The following is an 18,941-nucleotide window of genomic DNA, read 5'->3' as shown; positions in this document are numbered from 1 at the left end:
TGGCAATCTTTTTCCCGTTCTGGGAAGCATTATCTGAGTGTTCCCCAGATCTTTATCTCTGAGAGAATACATGAGAAACTACAAACTCAGTGGTTTGTACTATGGGAGATGGGATGGGCAAATTTGGATGTCTTGCAGGGAATTTGCTACCAGTGAGTGTCTCTGCTAGGCCTTGGAAAGAGCCAGGTCAAACCTCACAGCACTTGAGATGTGTGTGTTCCCCTTTGTGCAGTAGAAATCCTGGTTGCAGCAGTAGGATACTGCCCTGGAATAAGGATTTTACGTATTTCTTTTCCTATTTGTAATATCTGTAATTTTAAGAATTCTGGAGAAGAAAGCAACAGTGGACCTGCTTAGGGTAGCTTTGCTTGCATTTTGCTGTGTTTTTGACACAGCAGCTGGAAACTGTCTGTGTGCTGTGTGAATAAAGACTTGTCATGTGCTGCTGGTTACAGACATTTGACAGGTTTCAGCCTTATGCCACCACAATGCTGTGGGCATTTTACAAGTGAGAATACTAAGGCAGAAAACTTTGTAAAACAGTGTTGTCAGATTTATTTGTTTTAATTAAAAAAAAAAAAAAGAAAAAAGAATAGCTGGTGTTCATCCTTTGTTCTTGAAAACTATAGTTAGAGCAATATTTAATTCCCTTTATGCAGCTTTGTGGATTTTTTTGGCTGTTTATTTGATCCTGTGCTCATGGTGCTGCCTTGTTTCATTTCATGTTTTGTTGGACTAGGCAGAACTGCTGTAACTGCACAGGGACCAAAGGAGCAGCTTTCATGTATTTCAATATTTAGGGTTTGTCAGTTCTGATTTCTGGAGCTCATTCTTTGGCTGAAGTTGCTGTCTGGAATCTAGACAAGGTATCTTGTATTTCCTTCCTTGGTACTTGTGTGGCTGTCTACAATATAAGTAAGTTCAAGATGCACTTTCTTTCAGGTGTACGCCCTTGATGCTGCTGTCAACAAAGTGTAGAGTACCTTGGAGGTGATTCTTGTGCAACTACAGGGAAAAAACACAGAAAAGAATATTTTCTTCCCTCAGACCTTAGAAAGCAGGTTTTGCCTTCCCATTAATTTGTGTTGATTGATACAGGCAGGGGGTCAGAAGGCTTTAAATGTTGTTTATTAGATTGATGAGAGAAACCGTGACATAAAGCTGAAATCTGTGGTATCTGCCTTTAGGCTTCTTAAATTCTGATGGGTGTTGAGGCAGGTGGTTATAGGCAGCCTAAGGAGTAGTGCAGGTGCAAATAGAAAGAAGCACAGCCAGTTCAAGTCTTTATGTGTTGTGAAATACAGAAATCCAAGTGTTACCAGAAAATCTGATGGAGAAATGCCTGCCTGCCTATCTTCATCTTTGGTGCAATTAAAGAGCTATGGATAGCATAACACTTGAAAAAATTGCACTCCTTTATTTGATTCTAGGTCAGATGTTACCAAATTCTGAAAGCAGAGGATTAGGGTTTCCTGTATGGGATAAAAGATTATTTAATAAATAACTTTAATCTAAATTAATAGAGACTAAATAATACTTGAAGAATATTGTAGGCTTACATACAGAATTTATATGTATTTCCTTGGAGAAGTATACTGTATTCTGCTGGCAGGGTCTGCCAGAAGGTGGCTAGGTTGGGTTTTTCCTCACTTTTGGGCAGAGGAGACAGCCCAATAGCATTCACCAAGAGTGATGTACTTGAGTAATTTTTAAGTCTTGGCCTAAAATGTCTGCTTTCTGAAAGATCTTTCAGTTAGTGTTTTCTGTCTGCAGAGATGCCATGGCTCCTCTTCTCAAAGGAACTGGTTGCTCACTGGTATCAGTTTCACCTTTTATCTTCTTCCTCCAAGCTCAGCAGAAATTTTTTATTTTGAAGCAAGATTGCACCAGCTCACTAAGGACTTGTTTTCTTTAAAGATGAAGTTTGAATTGCTGTTATCTTGCTACCCAAATTATTTTTTTTTTACATTCTTGCCCACTGGAAGAATGCAGAATTCTGCTAATAGCAAAACCAGCTCTGTGTTTGTAGATCTGAGCAAGTCACAGAAGACTAAACAGGATAGGGGCAGATCAAGAACGAGGTGTAATTCTTTCTAATTATATTGAATTTCCAGGGATAAAATCAAAGTCTGCACTTATCCTTACACACAAAATTGGGGTGCTTTGTCATTCTTATCTTTGCTCCTTTATTCTAGGCTGATTCTAAAACAATCTGTTCTTAATTTTTACCATTGCGCCTCTGTTAATTTAAGAACTTCTCCTAAACACATCCCATAACTTCTCAAATGCTAAAAAAATTTTGTAAAATAAATAATTACAAGTTCTGCCCAGTATCTACCAGCTGTTTTGTGTGCTGAGACATCTGCATTTGGACATAGTTGTCTTCCCTTGAGTTTAAAGCCTGTTAAAGCTGCTGTGTAAGAATTGCACAGGTGGAGGTGGATTGTTTCAGTTACTGAGGCTCAGAGTTCCCAAACATGTACCTGTTATTTTAGAAACCTGTTAGTGATATCTTTACCTTCACCATACCACTGCTGTTCACTTATTGCCTCTTTGTAAAACACTTTTGTCTGTTTAAAATATTATTATGAACCAGCATGTGAGAGAAAAACCACGACAGAGATAGACACAGCAATGCAGATCAGCTTCTGAGACTTGCAGTGCACTGCATGACAGGAAGCGAGAGCAAACTGAGGCTGCATGGGGAGGAGTTCCTGCCCAAAACTGAGGGACAGACAGAGGGACTCCTTTGTAGCAAAGGCTTTCCACTGTCACACTGGAAATTGAGAAACCTGCTAAAATCTGAGTACAATACAAAATAACTCATGGTGTGGTGCTGCTTATTTGTGCATCATCAGGTAAGCGTGAATCGGGGTCGTGGGACTTTTTATTGTTTGTGTGTAAGTTGGAATTGCACAGATACTCCTTCCAAGCATGCCAGGATTTAAGACTGGGTATTGATTAAACCAAAGTGTTGCTTGGCGGGAATGTTTCCTTGTGTAAGGAAAGAAATTTGCGAAAGGTTGAGGTAACATTTTGCTATTCCCAATGGGGTGGAGGACGGTTTATTTTTCTCTCTGTATTCATTGTTTGTTGCTACAGGGTGATGGGTTTAGGTATTTTCTTCTGCTTATCTGTCATGTAAACATGTAAACATCTCTGCCTCAGTCTCCTAGCCTGAAAATGTGAATTTTAGCTGATGCTAGGGCTTCAAGAGGAATCTTTATAGCAAGATGCATTATTGTCTCCATTGTCAAAGTGAAAGTGGTGATACATCCTACTTACACTGTACTTACACTGCAGGCTGATTCTGCTCTGTAGCCTGTGGATGTGGTAGCACCTGGAAAACTGGATGCTGTTGTGAACACTGCAGTTTGAAGAGATGTGGACAGTAAAGTAGCAAGGTTGATAATAACTGTAGAAAATACAGCCTTTGAGGGAGGTTTAAAATATTCAGTGCATCTTGTGTATAGAAAAACAAGATGATATAAGATGTGAGTATAGGCTCATCTGAGTGTGTGTAAACAATTGCAAAGTGGGCACTAGTTCTCTGTTTTTGCCAAGTGCAGCATGGGAAGAAATGGGCTTTTTTCATGGCAAGGGAGATTCAGGTTAGATATTTTGGGGATAAATGCTTCCTGATTGTCATGTTCATCAAGAGTAGAACAAAGTATAGAGTTAAAATCTGTAATTTCAAACTGCTGTATAAAAACTTCCCTGTCTTACATGTTGCAGTGGTTTGCATTTAGTACTTGTTTGTTCTTAATGCTTTGTGTTGAGCTTTGATTTTGGACTGTTCACAGGTGAATAAGAGTAGCCCATTCAGGACACCAGTGAACAGATGTGATCTCAGATGTTGCAGCTCCAGCCCCAGTTTACAGCATCTGTTCTTGGAAAACTTAAAAAATCCTCTCATTTAGGAATCCAAGCTATTTCAAAATATTTGTGTATATGTTGACTAAAACTATACTTTGAAGTTCTCAGAAATGTATGATCAAGGCAGGGGGCTGTAGTGCAAGGCAAGTTAGGGATATGGAAACCTTATGGCTCTACAACACCTGATGGGAAGGTGTAGCCACGTGGGGGGGGGGGTCAGTCTCTTCTCCCAGGTGTAACAAGTGACAGGACAAGAGGAATCAGCTTCAAGTTGCACCTGGGAAGGTTTAGATTGGATATTAAGGAAAATTTCTTCACTAAAAGCACTGTCAAGCACCGGAATGGGCTGCCTAGGTCAGCGGTGGAATCACCATTCCTGGAGGTGTTTAAAAGCCATGTAGTTGTGGCACTGAGGGAAGTGAGTTAGGGGTAGCTTGACAGTGCTGAGTTAAAGGTTGGACTTGGTGATCTTAGAGGGACTTTCCAGCCTATGGGATTCTGTGACTTGATGTTCAAGAGCCTGTATGCCCTGCAAGTGCACAAAACCTTTAAGAATAGAGTTAGATCATTAAAACACCCCAACTTTGATTATTCTTGCTTTTACAACCAATCCTATGCTAAACTCCCTCAGCACAAACATACAAGGCCAGGAGCTGCAAATTCATCACCTCAGCTTGCCGAAGACTAAGGAATCCAGGGATGTTTGCATGCTGACTGGTTGTGTTACTTGGAGACACACAGAACTGGATCTGACAGATCCCAGCTGAAAAGTGTTTGAAAGAAGAACAGAAGCTGAATCTAAATAGTGTATGGACTCTTTCACATTGCATCTTATTTTTTATTTATATACTTGGTGAGTTTAAAATCATTAGAAATTGATTGTGTTAATTAGAAGCCTAATTTATGTAGGAGTGTTCAGATTTTGGCTGAGAAAGGATTCTCATGCAATCAAGACCTCCTGTGCAGAAGAAATAAACGTGACTTATTTAGCTGAATTTGGTCTGGACTTTCCTGTAAAGTTTGCAGAAGTGTCAGTGTATTTAACTGTTCTAGATTCCAGTTACTGGTCCTCTCCCCTGTCTTCCAAAAAGGGGAAGGAAGAAGGTTAAATAAAGACAAAGTAAATACCAGTCCTCAAACAAAGCTGTGCTAATCCTTGTCCTTACAGCATCCCGTACATGCACACCCATTTCCTGTTGTTGATGTTAAACACATTGAATATAACTTTCATTTCATTGTTCACTTCAGTGTTCCTTTTGCATTACATTGACCGGAAAATCTCCAATCCATCACAACAAGCAGTGCAGAAGCAGAGCTGCTGGCTGTGCCGAGGGGAGGCTGCCAAGGAGCTGCCATCTTGGCCAGCAGAGATCTGATGACTCCTGGAAGTGCTTGAAAAGTGTGAAAGTCATCAGTGGCACAGATGACCTCAGCTCCATTGCAGTTTTTGCTGTGCTCTAATAGAGCAGAGTCTGTTTTTTCATTTGTTTGTTTTCTTTGGAATATCAGGAACAAGCAAGTCCTGTTCCTAACACTGGTATCCAGGGCTCCTGCCAGCTGAACGTGTGCAGGGTGGGGAGCTGGTCTGTCCACGCTGTGGCCAGTCTCAGTGCAGACTCTGCAGTCAGGTCATCTCTGGCCATTTCTCTTTAAAAGCAATCATGTTAAGGATTTTATGTCACTCTTGAGAAAATGAAACCTGGAATGTCTCTGGTATTCCAAACAGGAGAGGGCCCTGGAAATATACATGGAAACCAGTTTTATTATAACACTGAAGAATTTCTGATTGCAAGTTCCTTTTGCCAATGTAACATAAAGGACTGTGATACTGAAATGCAGGGTAGCAAATAATTTTGTGTTTGAAATCACTATTCTGAGATTTTGGTCTTAGAAAGCATATATGACACATTATTCAGCTAAAAAAGGCACCATGCTCTGGGAAAACTGTTTTAATATGTTTTTGTCTCCTCGTCCCTCAAACTCTTGTCAGTGGCACAGCCACAGAACAGGGAGATGAGCAGGGAGGCTCACAGGTGTTGGCATGAAGGTGGGTGACAGGCTCTGGTGAAGGCCAAGAGTGCTGACCTTTAAAGGTGGTAGAAGATCCATCTCTTTCTGAGAGGGCTTAAACTCTAGAGAATGAAATGTCACTTTATTGTGAAACTGAAATTGGCTGTCTTGTAACCAAGCCCTGCAATCAACAGGAAATGCAGATATTTCTTGTTAGGGATTGCACAGTGAGCTGTTTGTGTCATTAATAGGTCACATTCTCCTGCTATAAAGACCTTCTAGGTCTGTGCATTATATCAGCCAGGCTCAAGGTTTTTTGGTTTTTGGTTTGTTTTTTTTTAAATTTGTTTGGGTTGCTTTTGTTTTTTGTTTCTTTTTGTTGTTGTTTTTCGGGTGGGTTTTTTTTTGTGTGTGTCTTCTCTGCCTTTATTTCATTTTACATGCTTTAATGCCAGTGCAGCAGGGGTGTGATAGGATGAAAGTGTCTAATCCCATGTGAGGTTTACTCTTTTTTTCATGATCATTCTGGCTTGAAGCTGGGTAGTGCAACACCACTGCTGTCTCTTCTGGTTCTCTTCTGAACTCTGCTTGGTGGGATTATAGCCCATCACCTGTAGCAGGAAATGTTAAATTAGTGATCATTCAACTAACCTTAACAGAAGGTTATTAATCTCTTGCTTAGTAATTAAGCTGGATCCAAGGTATATTTCATTAACTGAGTAATAACACCAGGAGAGAAAAATGCTGGCTTTTAGGCTGGTTTTCCTCTTGTATTAGGAAGACTAAACTGAAATGTTTTAATTTTTCTATTTGATGGCTGTGTCATCTGTTAAACTTTTGGAAACATTTAAATTAGCTAGGAGCATTGAAACATTGAAGCATCCAGTTTGTAGTTTTCTCTTTTCACCCTACCTCCCTTTTTGCGTTCCTCTTGACATCTGTTTTGTACTATTTGTGCCTCATCACTGGACTCTGTCCTCACTGAGTCCTCCATACTCTGTGCTGTAACTAATTGGGAGCTTGATAATTTTGAGTTATTCGAATGTGATTTGAAACAGATCTTGTAACACAGAAGCAAGAGCAGCTGGAGTTTTTGGAGTCATTAAAAGAATAAATATGTTCATAGCAAGTGGTACTTTTCAGGGATTTTTGAAGCGAGATCCATGTGTTGGTTGGATGGATGTGGATGCACTGACAAGCTACAAAGAAAAAAGAATGAGAATTGTAGTGTCTGAATATTCTTTTGAACTTAGCAGCTTCTGGGCATGTTAGAGATTTAAGAATTAGAAGGGTGCTTAGGAGTGCACATCTATATTTGAGTATACACATGTGGATGTTGCTGATAAAAGGTAATTACACATCAAGAGAATTTATAGGCTAAATGGATTTAAAAATAAGTTATATAAAATTGATGATAAAAATGTGACTAGAAATTCACATGCAAGTCAGATTATTGTTGTGATTTGATGTCTTTGTCTAAAGCAATGTGCTCCTGCCTTACTCTGAGCTGCTTCAACACCAGCTGTGATTCCTAGGGTATAAAGCCATCATCAGGCTTTGGGTGGGAAGGTTCCTTGTAGATGTAGAGGGGTTCTCAGCTGGCTCAGGAGATAGTGATTGCTTTCTAAAATTAAAAGAAAAACAATAATGTAATAATGCTGCTTTTCATGCAGACATAATCCACCCTTTGGAGTGTGGCTTAAACCTGGCCTGTGATGTTTGACTTTTTATTAAGTCTTTGATCAGTTTTTTCTCATCCTTCTACATTAATCCCTTTTGATTTTATCTTTGCTCTACCTGATCTCTTCAAATTGTTTGTCTTTGGGTAGTTTTGTCTTTTAATTTAGTCTGATACTGATATTGTCCCTGATAAAAGTGTGCCATAAGCTAGAGAGGAACATAAAGCCCCAAGTAGTGAATCCCTTCCTCCCTTCTTCTCAGCAGTAAAAATGATATCAAACGTTGTTAGCTAAATGGTTTCCCTTTTCTGTATTATTGCAAATGTATACATATGTATATACACTTGTTATATGTATGTATATATAAAATATGTATCTATTTTTATGTGGGTGTGTGTATATATGCACTCCTACTTGTTAACATTTATTTAACTTATAAATCTGTTATTTAAAAAGTTACTTCCTCCAGTTAACAGTATTGAGGTGTGTTCAGGTGTATGTTCTGGAAAGGCTGTTTTAGAAAATATTTTCATATGAAAACAATCTGAAATACAGGCTAATTGAATAGTTTCTAATTTTTCTTTTTTTGGACTTTTTGTTTTGGGGACATGGGAGAAGTCTGTTTCATTAGAATGGATTTTGGTACGAAAAAAGGCTTAAAGTTTTTTAGTGTTTGTTTTTGAAATGAGTCTGTCTGACTAAGAAGGTCTAAGGGTATGATGTGCCTATGCAAATACATGATCTTGAACTGTTATTTATTTGGATACCAGTCTGTGTGCAGACCCATTTCTAAGCATCTAGAATGGAGAGATGATTTAACAAAAGTCAGCAGCTCTCCTGAAAAGCATTTCCTTCCCCATCACAGGATGGGTTTTGTCAAGCTATTTTTGTGCATCTTTGCATTTCATCTCCCAGGTGGTCAAGTATAAATCTGTGGTATTGATAATTAAAAGCCTGTGATGGAGACTATGTTAATCCAGCCTTCCTTATAAGAATAAGGAATAATGTCTTATTGCTCTAATTCCATTAATGAAATCAATACTTTCATATATAATTGGATATCTTACCTTCTCATCTCCTGTGAGATAATTATGGAAAGCAACTCTTCCTGCTGTGCTAAGGCCAGGAAGTTGTGTCTGTGTAACTGTGGATGTAGGCACAGCCTTTTGGGAAACACTAGCACAAACATTAGGATTCAAAATTATGATAGAAAAAGCTTTTGCAGCCCAGAGGTTTGTGTTCAGATGCAGAGGATGCACCTTTGTGGTCAGTAAGAAAACACAGACACATTTCTCATCAGAGCATGTACTTGCTACTGTTTTCATGCAGGTATGTATCCATTTTAAGGCATCTAAATACTGTGCAAGAGAAAGTTATCCAAGTGTGGAAGCTTTCCTGTTTTCCCAGCAAAGCAAAAGCATCATAATATTGTTCAATTTAGTCTGGTTCATGTACATACAAATTGCAATGAAGAGATGCTCTGTGGTCAGATGGCATTGGCCCTTTGCTCATAGCCCAGTGTGGGGTTTCCAGGCTGTCCTGTGGTCAGTGTCACACACTGCTGCAGGGGACACTCAGGGCAGAGTGTGCTGGGGATGGTGGGGGAGCAGGGCTGGAGTGGGGACTGAGCCTGCCCTGCTGGACCCTGCTGTGCTTCCTCAGCAGCCCTGGCCTCTGCCAGAGGCTGCTACACCGGGCTGGGCTTTGGGGAGGGCTTGTGTTGCTCCAGGTGCCAAGTGAGGTAAAACAGAAAATGGAGAGCAAGAATCAAGGGGTGATTCTGTGGGACAGGCAGATTCAGGGGTCAGTTGCATTGTGCTATGACAGCTGAGACAGGACTTGTAACCCCTTTGGGGAAAAGATCTTCACAAAGAGCAGGGATTAATTTAATGAGCACCTTATGCTCCCTGCACAATATCTACTGCAATCTTTGCTTCTAATCCACTTATTATGGGCAAAGAAATTTATCTATGGTCTGGTAGCTCAATTATTGCATTTTTTTTGCCATGGAGCTCTGCCCCCACTTATACAATGATAATAGCTCTTGAAACTCTCAGAAATATTAAATCATTAATCTTGCTGCAGTGGTTAATATTTAACAATTTCTATTTGAAATGACTGGTGTTGCATAACCACTGAGGCTCACAGAGAACATAATGAGTATAATATTTGCAAACTTCCAGATAACATTTCATATTCAGTAGCTTTTATATGAAGTGTGTAGTACTTTTCAGTAAGTAGAAGATCTAAAATAAAGTGAGGAATGATCCTTTGATTAACACAGTGAAGTACGGGGTAGAGCAAGAGATCTATTTTGTGGAGGCTGCCCCAGACTTATTTAATATGTAATTGCTTTTCCTACACTTTACTTTTATCTTTTTATTGCTTTTGGTCTGTATATCACAGTTGATACTGATTTGTATCAACTCAGGAGTATATTGATGTTTCCTATATAACCAAAAAGGTTGCCTTTGAATAAGATATGAGTATTTTAATTCCTGCTGACTCCACTCCTGCCGTACATTACCTGAATAGCCTTGCCATGGATGCTTGTCCTCATGGCCACTGCTTTGGCCATGGTTCCCGTGTGTTTTGGACCCACAGCACTTAGAGCCCACACATAGCTGTTGTGTAACCTTCCCTCTGCAGTAAAAGCATCTCCTGCCTCATTCAGGTTCACTTTAATCCTGTAGCCTTGCCTATTACTTCATATTATGTAATTTATAGTCTCAGTCCACTTTCCTTAGAGCTGGCCAGTGTTGGAAGTGCCACCTTCTGTGTTAATTTGTAACCATGTGACTGCAGTAAGGATCTCATAGTTGGTTGTTTAACAAAGGAGCTGCCCATTTGCTGTGTGTGGATGCAGTTGCATCCTGTCCATCCATGCACTGAAAGCATCAGTTAGTGTAGACTCAGGTCCACCAGGTCCATGCACAATTTTAATTTATCCTTCTCTTGTACAAAGCTGTATTCCAAATCCAAATGCTTTTCATTTTTACTTAATCTGTGTCCACTGTTTGGAGGGCTGGCACTTTTCAGTTTTATAGTTTCTTTTTGTGAAGTAAAGACTCGGTGTAGACTTAAGTAGAATCAAGACATGACTTCTGGAGTACAAATGAATGATGCATGTGTTTGGGGTCCCCAGAATTCTAATTAGGCTTGAAGAACAGTCTGCAACATGTTCTAGTCTGCAATGAGAATCTTAGGAGATGTTACTCTCTGGGCAAAGTAATGACCTGACAGATCTCATCCCTGATTTGTGTTTTTCACAATGAATTCACATTTGCTAGCACTAGAATAGTAATTCAGATTACTTTATCCTGTGGGGGAAAAAAACCTTACAAAAGACTGATACAGGATAAGTAAACAGCTCAGTTCATAGCTCAGTGTGGTCTGGTCCAGAAATTTCTGTTATAGCCAGTGCTTTAACTTGTTGCTGATAATCCATACTGTAGCAGTAATAGGGGTTGGATTGTGCTTAGTCTGAGGGTGAAGAATTACTTTCATAAAACACCTCTGACTGTGCAATGTGGTGACAGAACTCATGGTCCAGTTTCTGGATAATAATGGTGTTAAAACACAGCTGTTGCTGACTTTGAAATTATTGTTTAAAAAAAAGTATCAGAAGTTATTTTCTGAAAAAAAGGCAAAATTGTATTTAAATGAGTCAAATATCTGCTGAAAACCAGTGAGTAAACATAAACGATTTCAACACCAAGGGTTTAGTTTTAAAAGAGTATGAAATCAAAACTTGTGGATTTTGTGATATATATTCCTTATCTTTTCTCATCAAAGAAACAGTTCTCAGAAACCTTATGCTTGACCTTGCAGGGGGGGCATGGACACTGGGGATGGGGGGGATGCAATTTTTTTTTTTTTTTTTTTAATAAGCAATACCTTCATTGTGTGCAGCTTCTACCTTTTAGCTGAGCTTTGGAGATCCCATAAGCTATGAACTCTGTATGGCATCTGTCTGGGGTGTTTGGTCTCTAAATTGCTCATCTTTGACTTCTGCAGACTGGAAACTAAATCCCAGCTATAATTATGTGTTACTGCTTATCTCTGGTTGACACTGGAAGACAACACAGCTGGATAAATAAGAGCCATGCATGTATTCTGTGACTCCTCTTGTTTCCTGAAGCTTCCTGGCCTGGTAGACAATGCAGAGCTCTGTTAAATGACATTTCACACTTATTTGAAGTGCATGAAGATTAATCTTGTGGTGAACCTGTGAAATGACACGAGGGAGGGCTTGCCATTTGCAAACCCAAAACCTGAATATGGAACAGAATGCAATCACTGACTGCAGAGTGAAACCCTAACATACACTCATGTGATTCCTGCAGCACATTTCACCTTTTATATTGACTATCTGTGGATAGGGCTTGATTGCTGAAGGTAGCCCTTGAAAATCTTATGTTTAGGCTTTCAGCACAAAATATGAATTTCTCTTCCTAACAGTCTTATTAGTTCCAAAAGTTCAAGTGCCAAAGTACAGCTTCCAACATGGAATAATTATTTATGCTTTTAGTTAGAAGTAAATTTCTTAATTGAAGTGAACTTATCTGAGCAGGAAAGGAACAGCATTTGATTCACTATGTGCTAATAGGTAGCTTTTCAACTCGTGAAAAAGAGAGTTTATATTCATATACATGGTGATTATAATGATAATGAGAGTAAGTTAAATATATATATACATATATTTATGTGTATGACATCATGATGTATACTTGTCTTGGGATCAAGCCAAAGGCAGTTGCTACTGTTCATCAAACCTGAGCTTTCTTTTCATTTTGCTTTATAGAAAAAACGGAAACAGAGTACTCAAGATGAAGATACAATCAGTATCTGCAGCCTGGATACAAGTGTGAGTAATTTAATTTTCTCTTTTGCTCTGCCTCTCTACCCCCTGAAACTAAAATATGGCTGTTAGGAGTATTCTGAAATAAGCCTGTTCCATCTTCTCAGCTGTGCTGTTTTCATCCACAGCATGAATAACTTGTTCTGCTTGTTATGAAAAAAAGTTTGTTATATTACTTCTCTCATTTTCTGTATTAAACCTTTAAAAGAAAAATGATGTCATAATGATACTTTATTGTAAAACATTGAATCTCTTATTAGTAAATAATTAACATGATAAAAGGGCTTTGTGAATGCAGGATTTAAATATAGACCTTTTATACTGTTGAATGGGTGAATGAGAAATTCCATTTCAGTTGTCAGTGGTGGTTAATGTAAGCTGTAAGAACCAAACTCTTTCTGTTGATTATGGTGTGTGTTGAATCAAAGTATTAATGAGGGTAATTATGCAGTAAACAGTAATGTGTGTTGTTTTTCCTGTAAACTTGTGACATAAAGGTACACTTGAAGATATAGTTTCAAATCCATGGAACTAATATAGAGGTAGGAAAATTTGCCATTCCTTCTGTTCAGCGTTTTCATCAATATTTGCAGTGTTCTGTTTAGAGTCAGCTGTTGAACCAGTTTTCCTTTTCTGTAGACCTCTCACATAGTACAGACAGAAAAAGAAATGGAAAAAATAGAGACTCAACAGTGCTTTAGTACTGTGGTTTCTTTAATGATCAGATGTTAATTTTGGTTTGAAGCATACCTGTTCTTTGAAGCATTAATTACATTTAAGGGCTCACCTTGCCTGGATGGCTGCAGACAAACACAAAGTCTTGCAGGCACTTCAAGTGAGCTGGGTAGAATCCAGCACTATTCTGGAAATCATAAACCCACAGTAGCCTGACCTTGTCTGTGAGCTAATGCTTCAGTGTTAGTTCATCCCATCAGACCTGACATTGGGCCCAACTTCAAAGGAATTGTTATTCCTTTAAAGGAGTTTGAAAGGAATTGTTATTCTTCAGGGAAAATTGGAAATTGTTGACTATTTATTATTATTTTGGACAAATTGATAATTTTAGATGCTTAACTCTAAAAATGGAAAATGCTGGGTTTTACTATTATGTTTCTGGGAAAAGTGTGTATTTTATTCTTGGGTGATTAGGACAATTAGGTAAAATTTCCTTGTGTAGAATCTGTTACACTGCTGTAGAAATACTTGGATAAATATAGCTTCTCCTTTGGCTAATAGCTAAAGATTTCAATTCTGCTTGAAGGGGACAATTTCTGCTAATAGAATTCCTGGAGGAGGGTGATCTTAGCTCTGAGTTTGCTCCATGGAAATACAGACAGAGCACTGAGCAGAGTGAGGTTTGTGGTTTTCTGATGAGCAATAGATACAGCAATAATAATAGCAATGTCCTTCTTTTGCAGTTATTAAATACCACTTAAAATTTATAAAATATTATTTTCTTGGTATTGCTTTTCTGTGTAACCATTATTATTGCCAAAATAAACATGAATCTGAGAAGAGATAAAGTAATTCACTAAATGTTGATCTGCAAGACAGTGAGTAATAAGAAAATAACTAATAATTGAATTTGGACTTTCATTAAAAGATTTGTAAATCCCTACTTTAGAGGGATCTTGTCAATAAAATGTGAATTTTATTTATGAATTTTCACGATTTCAATGTAAATGCATGCTGGAGTCTGTGTTAGAAAATAGGGGTGAGAAATGAATGGATGAAGAAGTTTGAATCTTTCCTTACGGTGCTTCAGAGTCACTCAGGTCACGAGGGTGGGGAATATCCCATGAGGATATAAAGGGCATGCGTTGCATCTTGAAGAACGATCAGTTTATTTAAATGTACAATTTATGTAAATATGAGTTGATTTATCTTTTTCTGCTTGAGATAACTTCAAGCTGGTCACCCCTTTTTTCTGTTCCCAGGAAGTGCTGATTGATTTATGCTGTACAGGCTGTATTGTCTCTTGTGTCTCTGAGCTTACTTTGCCCTGAACTCCTGCCCATTGCAGTTCTGCAGGTTCCTGTTCAGCCTCTTGCTGAGGTGGAAGGCATCACACTGCACCAGATGTGCCTGTGCCCTCCCCTCTGACAGCATTTGCTGTTAGGGCCAGTTTGCCTCTTACCTTAGGGAGACTTAAACTGTCAAGATGACTGACTTGGAGAGGGTGTAGGTGCCTTTGGTTAAGAAATGAGCCTGGCATGTGAATTTAGAACAACACCCTCAGGTTTTTAGCTTCAGGTAATGGTTCAAGTGTGCCCATCAAAACCAGGTGCTGTTGACATTAAAACAAGTTGGGCAGGAAGAGTTCACATTTTCTCATGACTTGTGTTCCTGCCCATTAGATTATCATCCCACCAAGTAAAGAAGGACTATCACCTTTGTGAGCCTCCTAGACACAGCAAATGAACTTTTATTTTTCCTTTCACATCATATTTTTCTATGATTAATGATAAAGACAGTGCTGAGAATGCAGCTAGACTGAATACCAAGTGTATTGAGGTTTTGGAAAACATTGGAGGGGTCTTCTAATTGCACTGTGGAATGCTGTGGCACCTAAGGGATGGCTAGGATCTGGCAGTCCATGGCTGAATACGTAGCTGTGGAAGCATTTTGTTCTCTGTGTGTGCTTAAATGTTATTTATATTGAGTAGAGATGTGTCTTTTTGTGTTTTGGGTTTTCATTTTGGGGAGCCATAGCTTACATTATAGGTAATTCAAGATTTCTGTTATGAGGCAGAGAGTTGGCTGTCTTTTGTTCTCATGTTTGTGATGGGAAATTTCAAAAAGAAGGAAAATGTCAAAAAGAATCAGTTCATACCTCACAGAAACCAGCTGTGGTGGTGTTATGCAAGGTCACTTTTCCTTTCTCTGTTGCCTCATGTACAGAGTAACTAATTCCCAAAAATGGAAAGGGGGGCTGAAGAAAGGGGTGAGAAGAAGTGTCTAGAATAATTAAAAGTTTGGAACAGTTTCTGTTTAAAAAACAGTCAAATATACTGGAATTTATGTAAACTGAAATCAAATATCCTGGGAACAAATTGGCACGTGATTAGTTCCATGAGAAATGGTCTGTGTAAGGTTATTTCTTCTCTTGGGACTAAGGGCACAAAATAAAGCTCTTTGTAGGTTCTTAGCAAAGCAAAAGTGATGCCATTTCACCTGCCACACAGTGGCACAATGCTGGCACAGGGTGTTGTGGATACCAGAGGTTTTGCAGGAGTTCAAAAAACAAATAGGGTAAATTCATGGAAGAAAAAACTGCCAAGAGCTGTTAGACTGAGTGAAGCCATCCATCTGAGGAAGCCCTTGAAGCTGCATATTTCTGAGTCTGGGAGAGCAGACTGTGTGTCTGTCACCAGGTGTTTACTCTGCTTTCACATGCACAGCTTTTTTTCACTATTGCTGGGGAAATGGTGCTGGCCTGAGATCATCCTTAGCCTGTCATGGCCATTCTCAGGAGACTTTGCTTAGCCCAATGCAATACCTTCCTTTCTTCCAAGCAATGACACTTTTGAAATTACTTAATGAGGGCTCTATGCTTAATTGGAATCTTTGGATTATAGTGTGATGTAAATAATTAAATGTTCAGGTTCTTTTGTCTAGCAACTCTCTTATGCCCTGAAAAAATGTACCCTGAAAAGATCTGCCAAATTGTTTCTATCTTCAGTGAATGCATTTATTTTCCAGGCCTAAGAATATGAAAATTTGAATGCATGTGTTCCCTATTACGTATTCAGATTTTCAGTGGGATAATGATAGATGATTAAATTTTTACAAATAATAAATTGGTTATTTTTTATTAAAGATTGTGTGTATATAACAAATCAGTATATTAGGCTCTCCTGTGCAGCACACTGTCTGGTTTGCATGACTCCTGGTCTGCTCAGGTCTCAGCTCCCTGAGCTGCTGATGTGAAAAGCTGGTGGTGCATTCCCTCTGTGCTGGTTTCACAGCATCACCTCAGGGATGGACCTCGTTTTTGTGCTTGGCAGTGGAAAGATCTGGCCATCCTTACTGTCTGACATTGCAGTTTGTGTAAATGTGTCTGGTGGCCACCTTTGTTCAGGAGAGAGTGGGGATGGCAAAGAAAGAGGCTATTAACTATTTAATGACTGTCTTACTTCATACCTTGGAAAGCAACATCCATATAGGTCTCCTGCCAATTACATCATGTGTCTACAGTCCTTTTACAAAAATAGATCTAAAATTTTTTTTTCTATGTCTGACCATTGCCAGACATACCTGTCTTTTCCAAGGGAATAAGTCATACTGACATAATTTCCTTTCACAGGAAACACTGCTTGGAGCTTTGCTGACTCAGGACAAGGACTGGTAACCTAAGCACGTTAAATGATCTTTGTATTTGTTTAGTGATCTGGACTGGCATTGATGCTTCAGGAGTTGATAAACTGGCTTATTAAACTGACTGCTTGGACTTGGCTCATTTTATTGCCAGCTTAAATAAGTGGATTTGCAAATCTCCTCAATGTCAAATAGTGTGTGATAACTTGTGACAGATGTGGCCAGCAGACTGTGAGGGCTGAGTGCATGAATGGACAGGGCCACAACAGTCAGGAGTTTATTTCAAGGGAGGTGTGCCCAAAGCCATATCTGACATGGCTTTGTCCATGTTGGCCTCCACTGGGAGGCTTAACTCAGTCAATGGACTTGAGTCTGTCCAGCTAACTCAGCCAGTGATGTTTCATGCTTGTGCCCTTAGAATGGTGATAGCTTCTTGATCTGTGTATGCATAATGATTTACAGACTTTATGTAATTAACCTGGCTTACATAAACTTCAGATTTTATTGCTGTCTCTTTAAAGGCTGGGGAATTGGGGCATGTAAACTGAGACAGCTTTAATGATCAGAGAGGGCAAAGTATTTTTTTGTATTTAAAACACCTCAGTGAGCCCTGCTCTATATTCCTCCTGTTGCAGACATTCTCTCCTTAGTTAAATTCTGAGCAGCTACTGGATTGTTTCTGTCTGTGCTTTTGCTCCTTGTTGCTGCTGTGACTTTTGTTCTTTCCTCATAACCCGGCTTTGAAACGTGGTTCTTCATTCAGTGCAACCTTCTCCTGAGCCTGGTGCAGCCCTGCAGGGCTGTGCTCCTTCCTCAGGCACAGGCAGCTGGTTCTTTCTTGTATTCCATAGCTATTAAATAGAGTTAATGCATCCCACTGAGCAAAGTGGTGGTGAACACTGTTATCTGGAGATTACTGCACAGAGCACTCAGCAAGGTACTTAACAGCACTGCATTTGTAATGGCTGTTGTAAGGGGGTAACTGCATAGCTGGAATCTTGTAGTGGTGATGATATTGTGTGCCTCATATGTCTGAGCTCTGTAAAATCATAAGTAACTCAGGAGATTTCCAGAACAAAAAGCTGGTAAAACCCATTACAAAAGTTGGGCTTTTCAGAATAAAATTATACTTGAGCAAAATTCAATCCAGAAAAAGAATGAGGACAACAGTGTGCAGTCCTCCTCTGCAATTGATTGTGTGCAGATTTGTTGTAAACTCATGAAAGTTACTGTTGTTGTTATTTTGAGAAGGAACATACAACAAATACATGATGAACTAGACATGTAAAGGTAAAATTTCAGAAGAGCTATTTATTTTTGTTCTCTATGGAACAGTTATCATTTCTGAAAATTAAGCTCTGCCAAATAGTCACTTATCACTGAGTGAACTGGAAATGTCTTATTGCTCATCTGTCTACTTGCAAGTTATTAAAATTTGTCCCAGTATAAAATACAAACGAAAATCTACCCAGACTTCAGCTACATTTGCATACACTAGACCAGAGTTCATTAATTTTGATTGCTTTTAGTGCAAAGTGATCATTTATTATGTATTTAATAGTCGATACAGCTGAAACATTATTTGACCTAATTAAACTTAATTATAAATTCAATTATATTTGATTGCTAAGGTATGGCAAGCTAGCTTTATAAGCTTAGAGAGGATTACTTCCACATCAGCTTATCAGAGTCAAGATAATTAAAATATATATTGTATCTGGGTCTTTTATTTCTCTAAACTGTGGTCTGTTGCATGTTCATAGTATAAAAGGTCTTCAGCTTGCCCAGTAAGATGTATACAATATGTTGGAATTATTCATAACCTTTGAATATTGCTATGCAGCAGGGTGGTCAGTGCTTATGTGGATTCAGACTTCATTATACAGTGACTACTCTTAATCCATTATTAATCCCTCATATCATTGTCATAGACTGCACCCTCTGCTGCTGGCATTATTTGGAGTAATGTTCTGTATCTTAAGGCTCTGTTTTGTTATTCTCTTGCTATTTCTCATTAGAGAAGGCCTACAATGCTCTATTGGAAAAATGTGTAAATTGCTGGTCAGGCTGCATTTTTCCCCCTCTGCATTCTAGGATGATCTCAGAGTTCCTGTGTAGTTATACAATTACTCTTTATTTATGTGAACAATTTCTCAGAATTTGGTTAATAGTTCCATTACATCTCAAGGATTATTTTG

At 38.8% G+C, this 18,941-nt stretch overlaps 1 protein-coding gene across 3 annotated transcripts in view; it reads left to right on the top strand.

Moving 5' to 3' along the window:
- Nucleotides 1-18,941, top strand: part of ARHGEF3 (Rho guanine nucleotide exchange factor 3) — a 106,944-nt gene that overhangs the window by 42,993 nt on the left and 45,010 nt on the right. For 2 of the 3 annotated variants that reach the window (XM_077184601.1, XM_054640261.2), the window contains one exon: nucleotides 12,370-12,432. In XM_077184601.1, coding sequence (XP_077040716.1) covers nucleotides 12,370-12,432 — 63 coding nt within the window. Of the gene's footprint in view, nucleotides 1-2,722; nucleotides 2,859-12,369; nucleotides 12,433-18,941 lie in introns of those variants that run through there. The other variant, XM_077184602.1, reaches the window with a different exon arrangement.

The sequence above is a fragment of the Agelaius phoeniceus genome, chromosome 11, assembly GCF_051311805.1.
Source record: "Agelaius phoeniceus isolate bAgePho1 chromosome 11, bAgePho1.hap1, whole genome shotgun sequence".
Taxonomy (NCBI): Eukaryota; Metazoa; Chordata; class Aves; order Passeriformes; family Icteridae; genus Agelaius; species Agelaius phoeniceus.
This window is presented reverse-complemented; position numbering and strand designations above follow the sequence as displayed.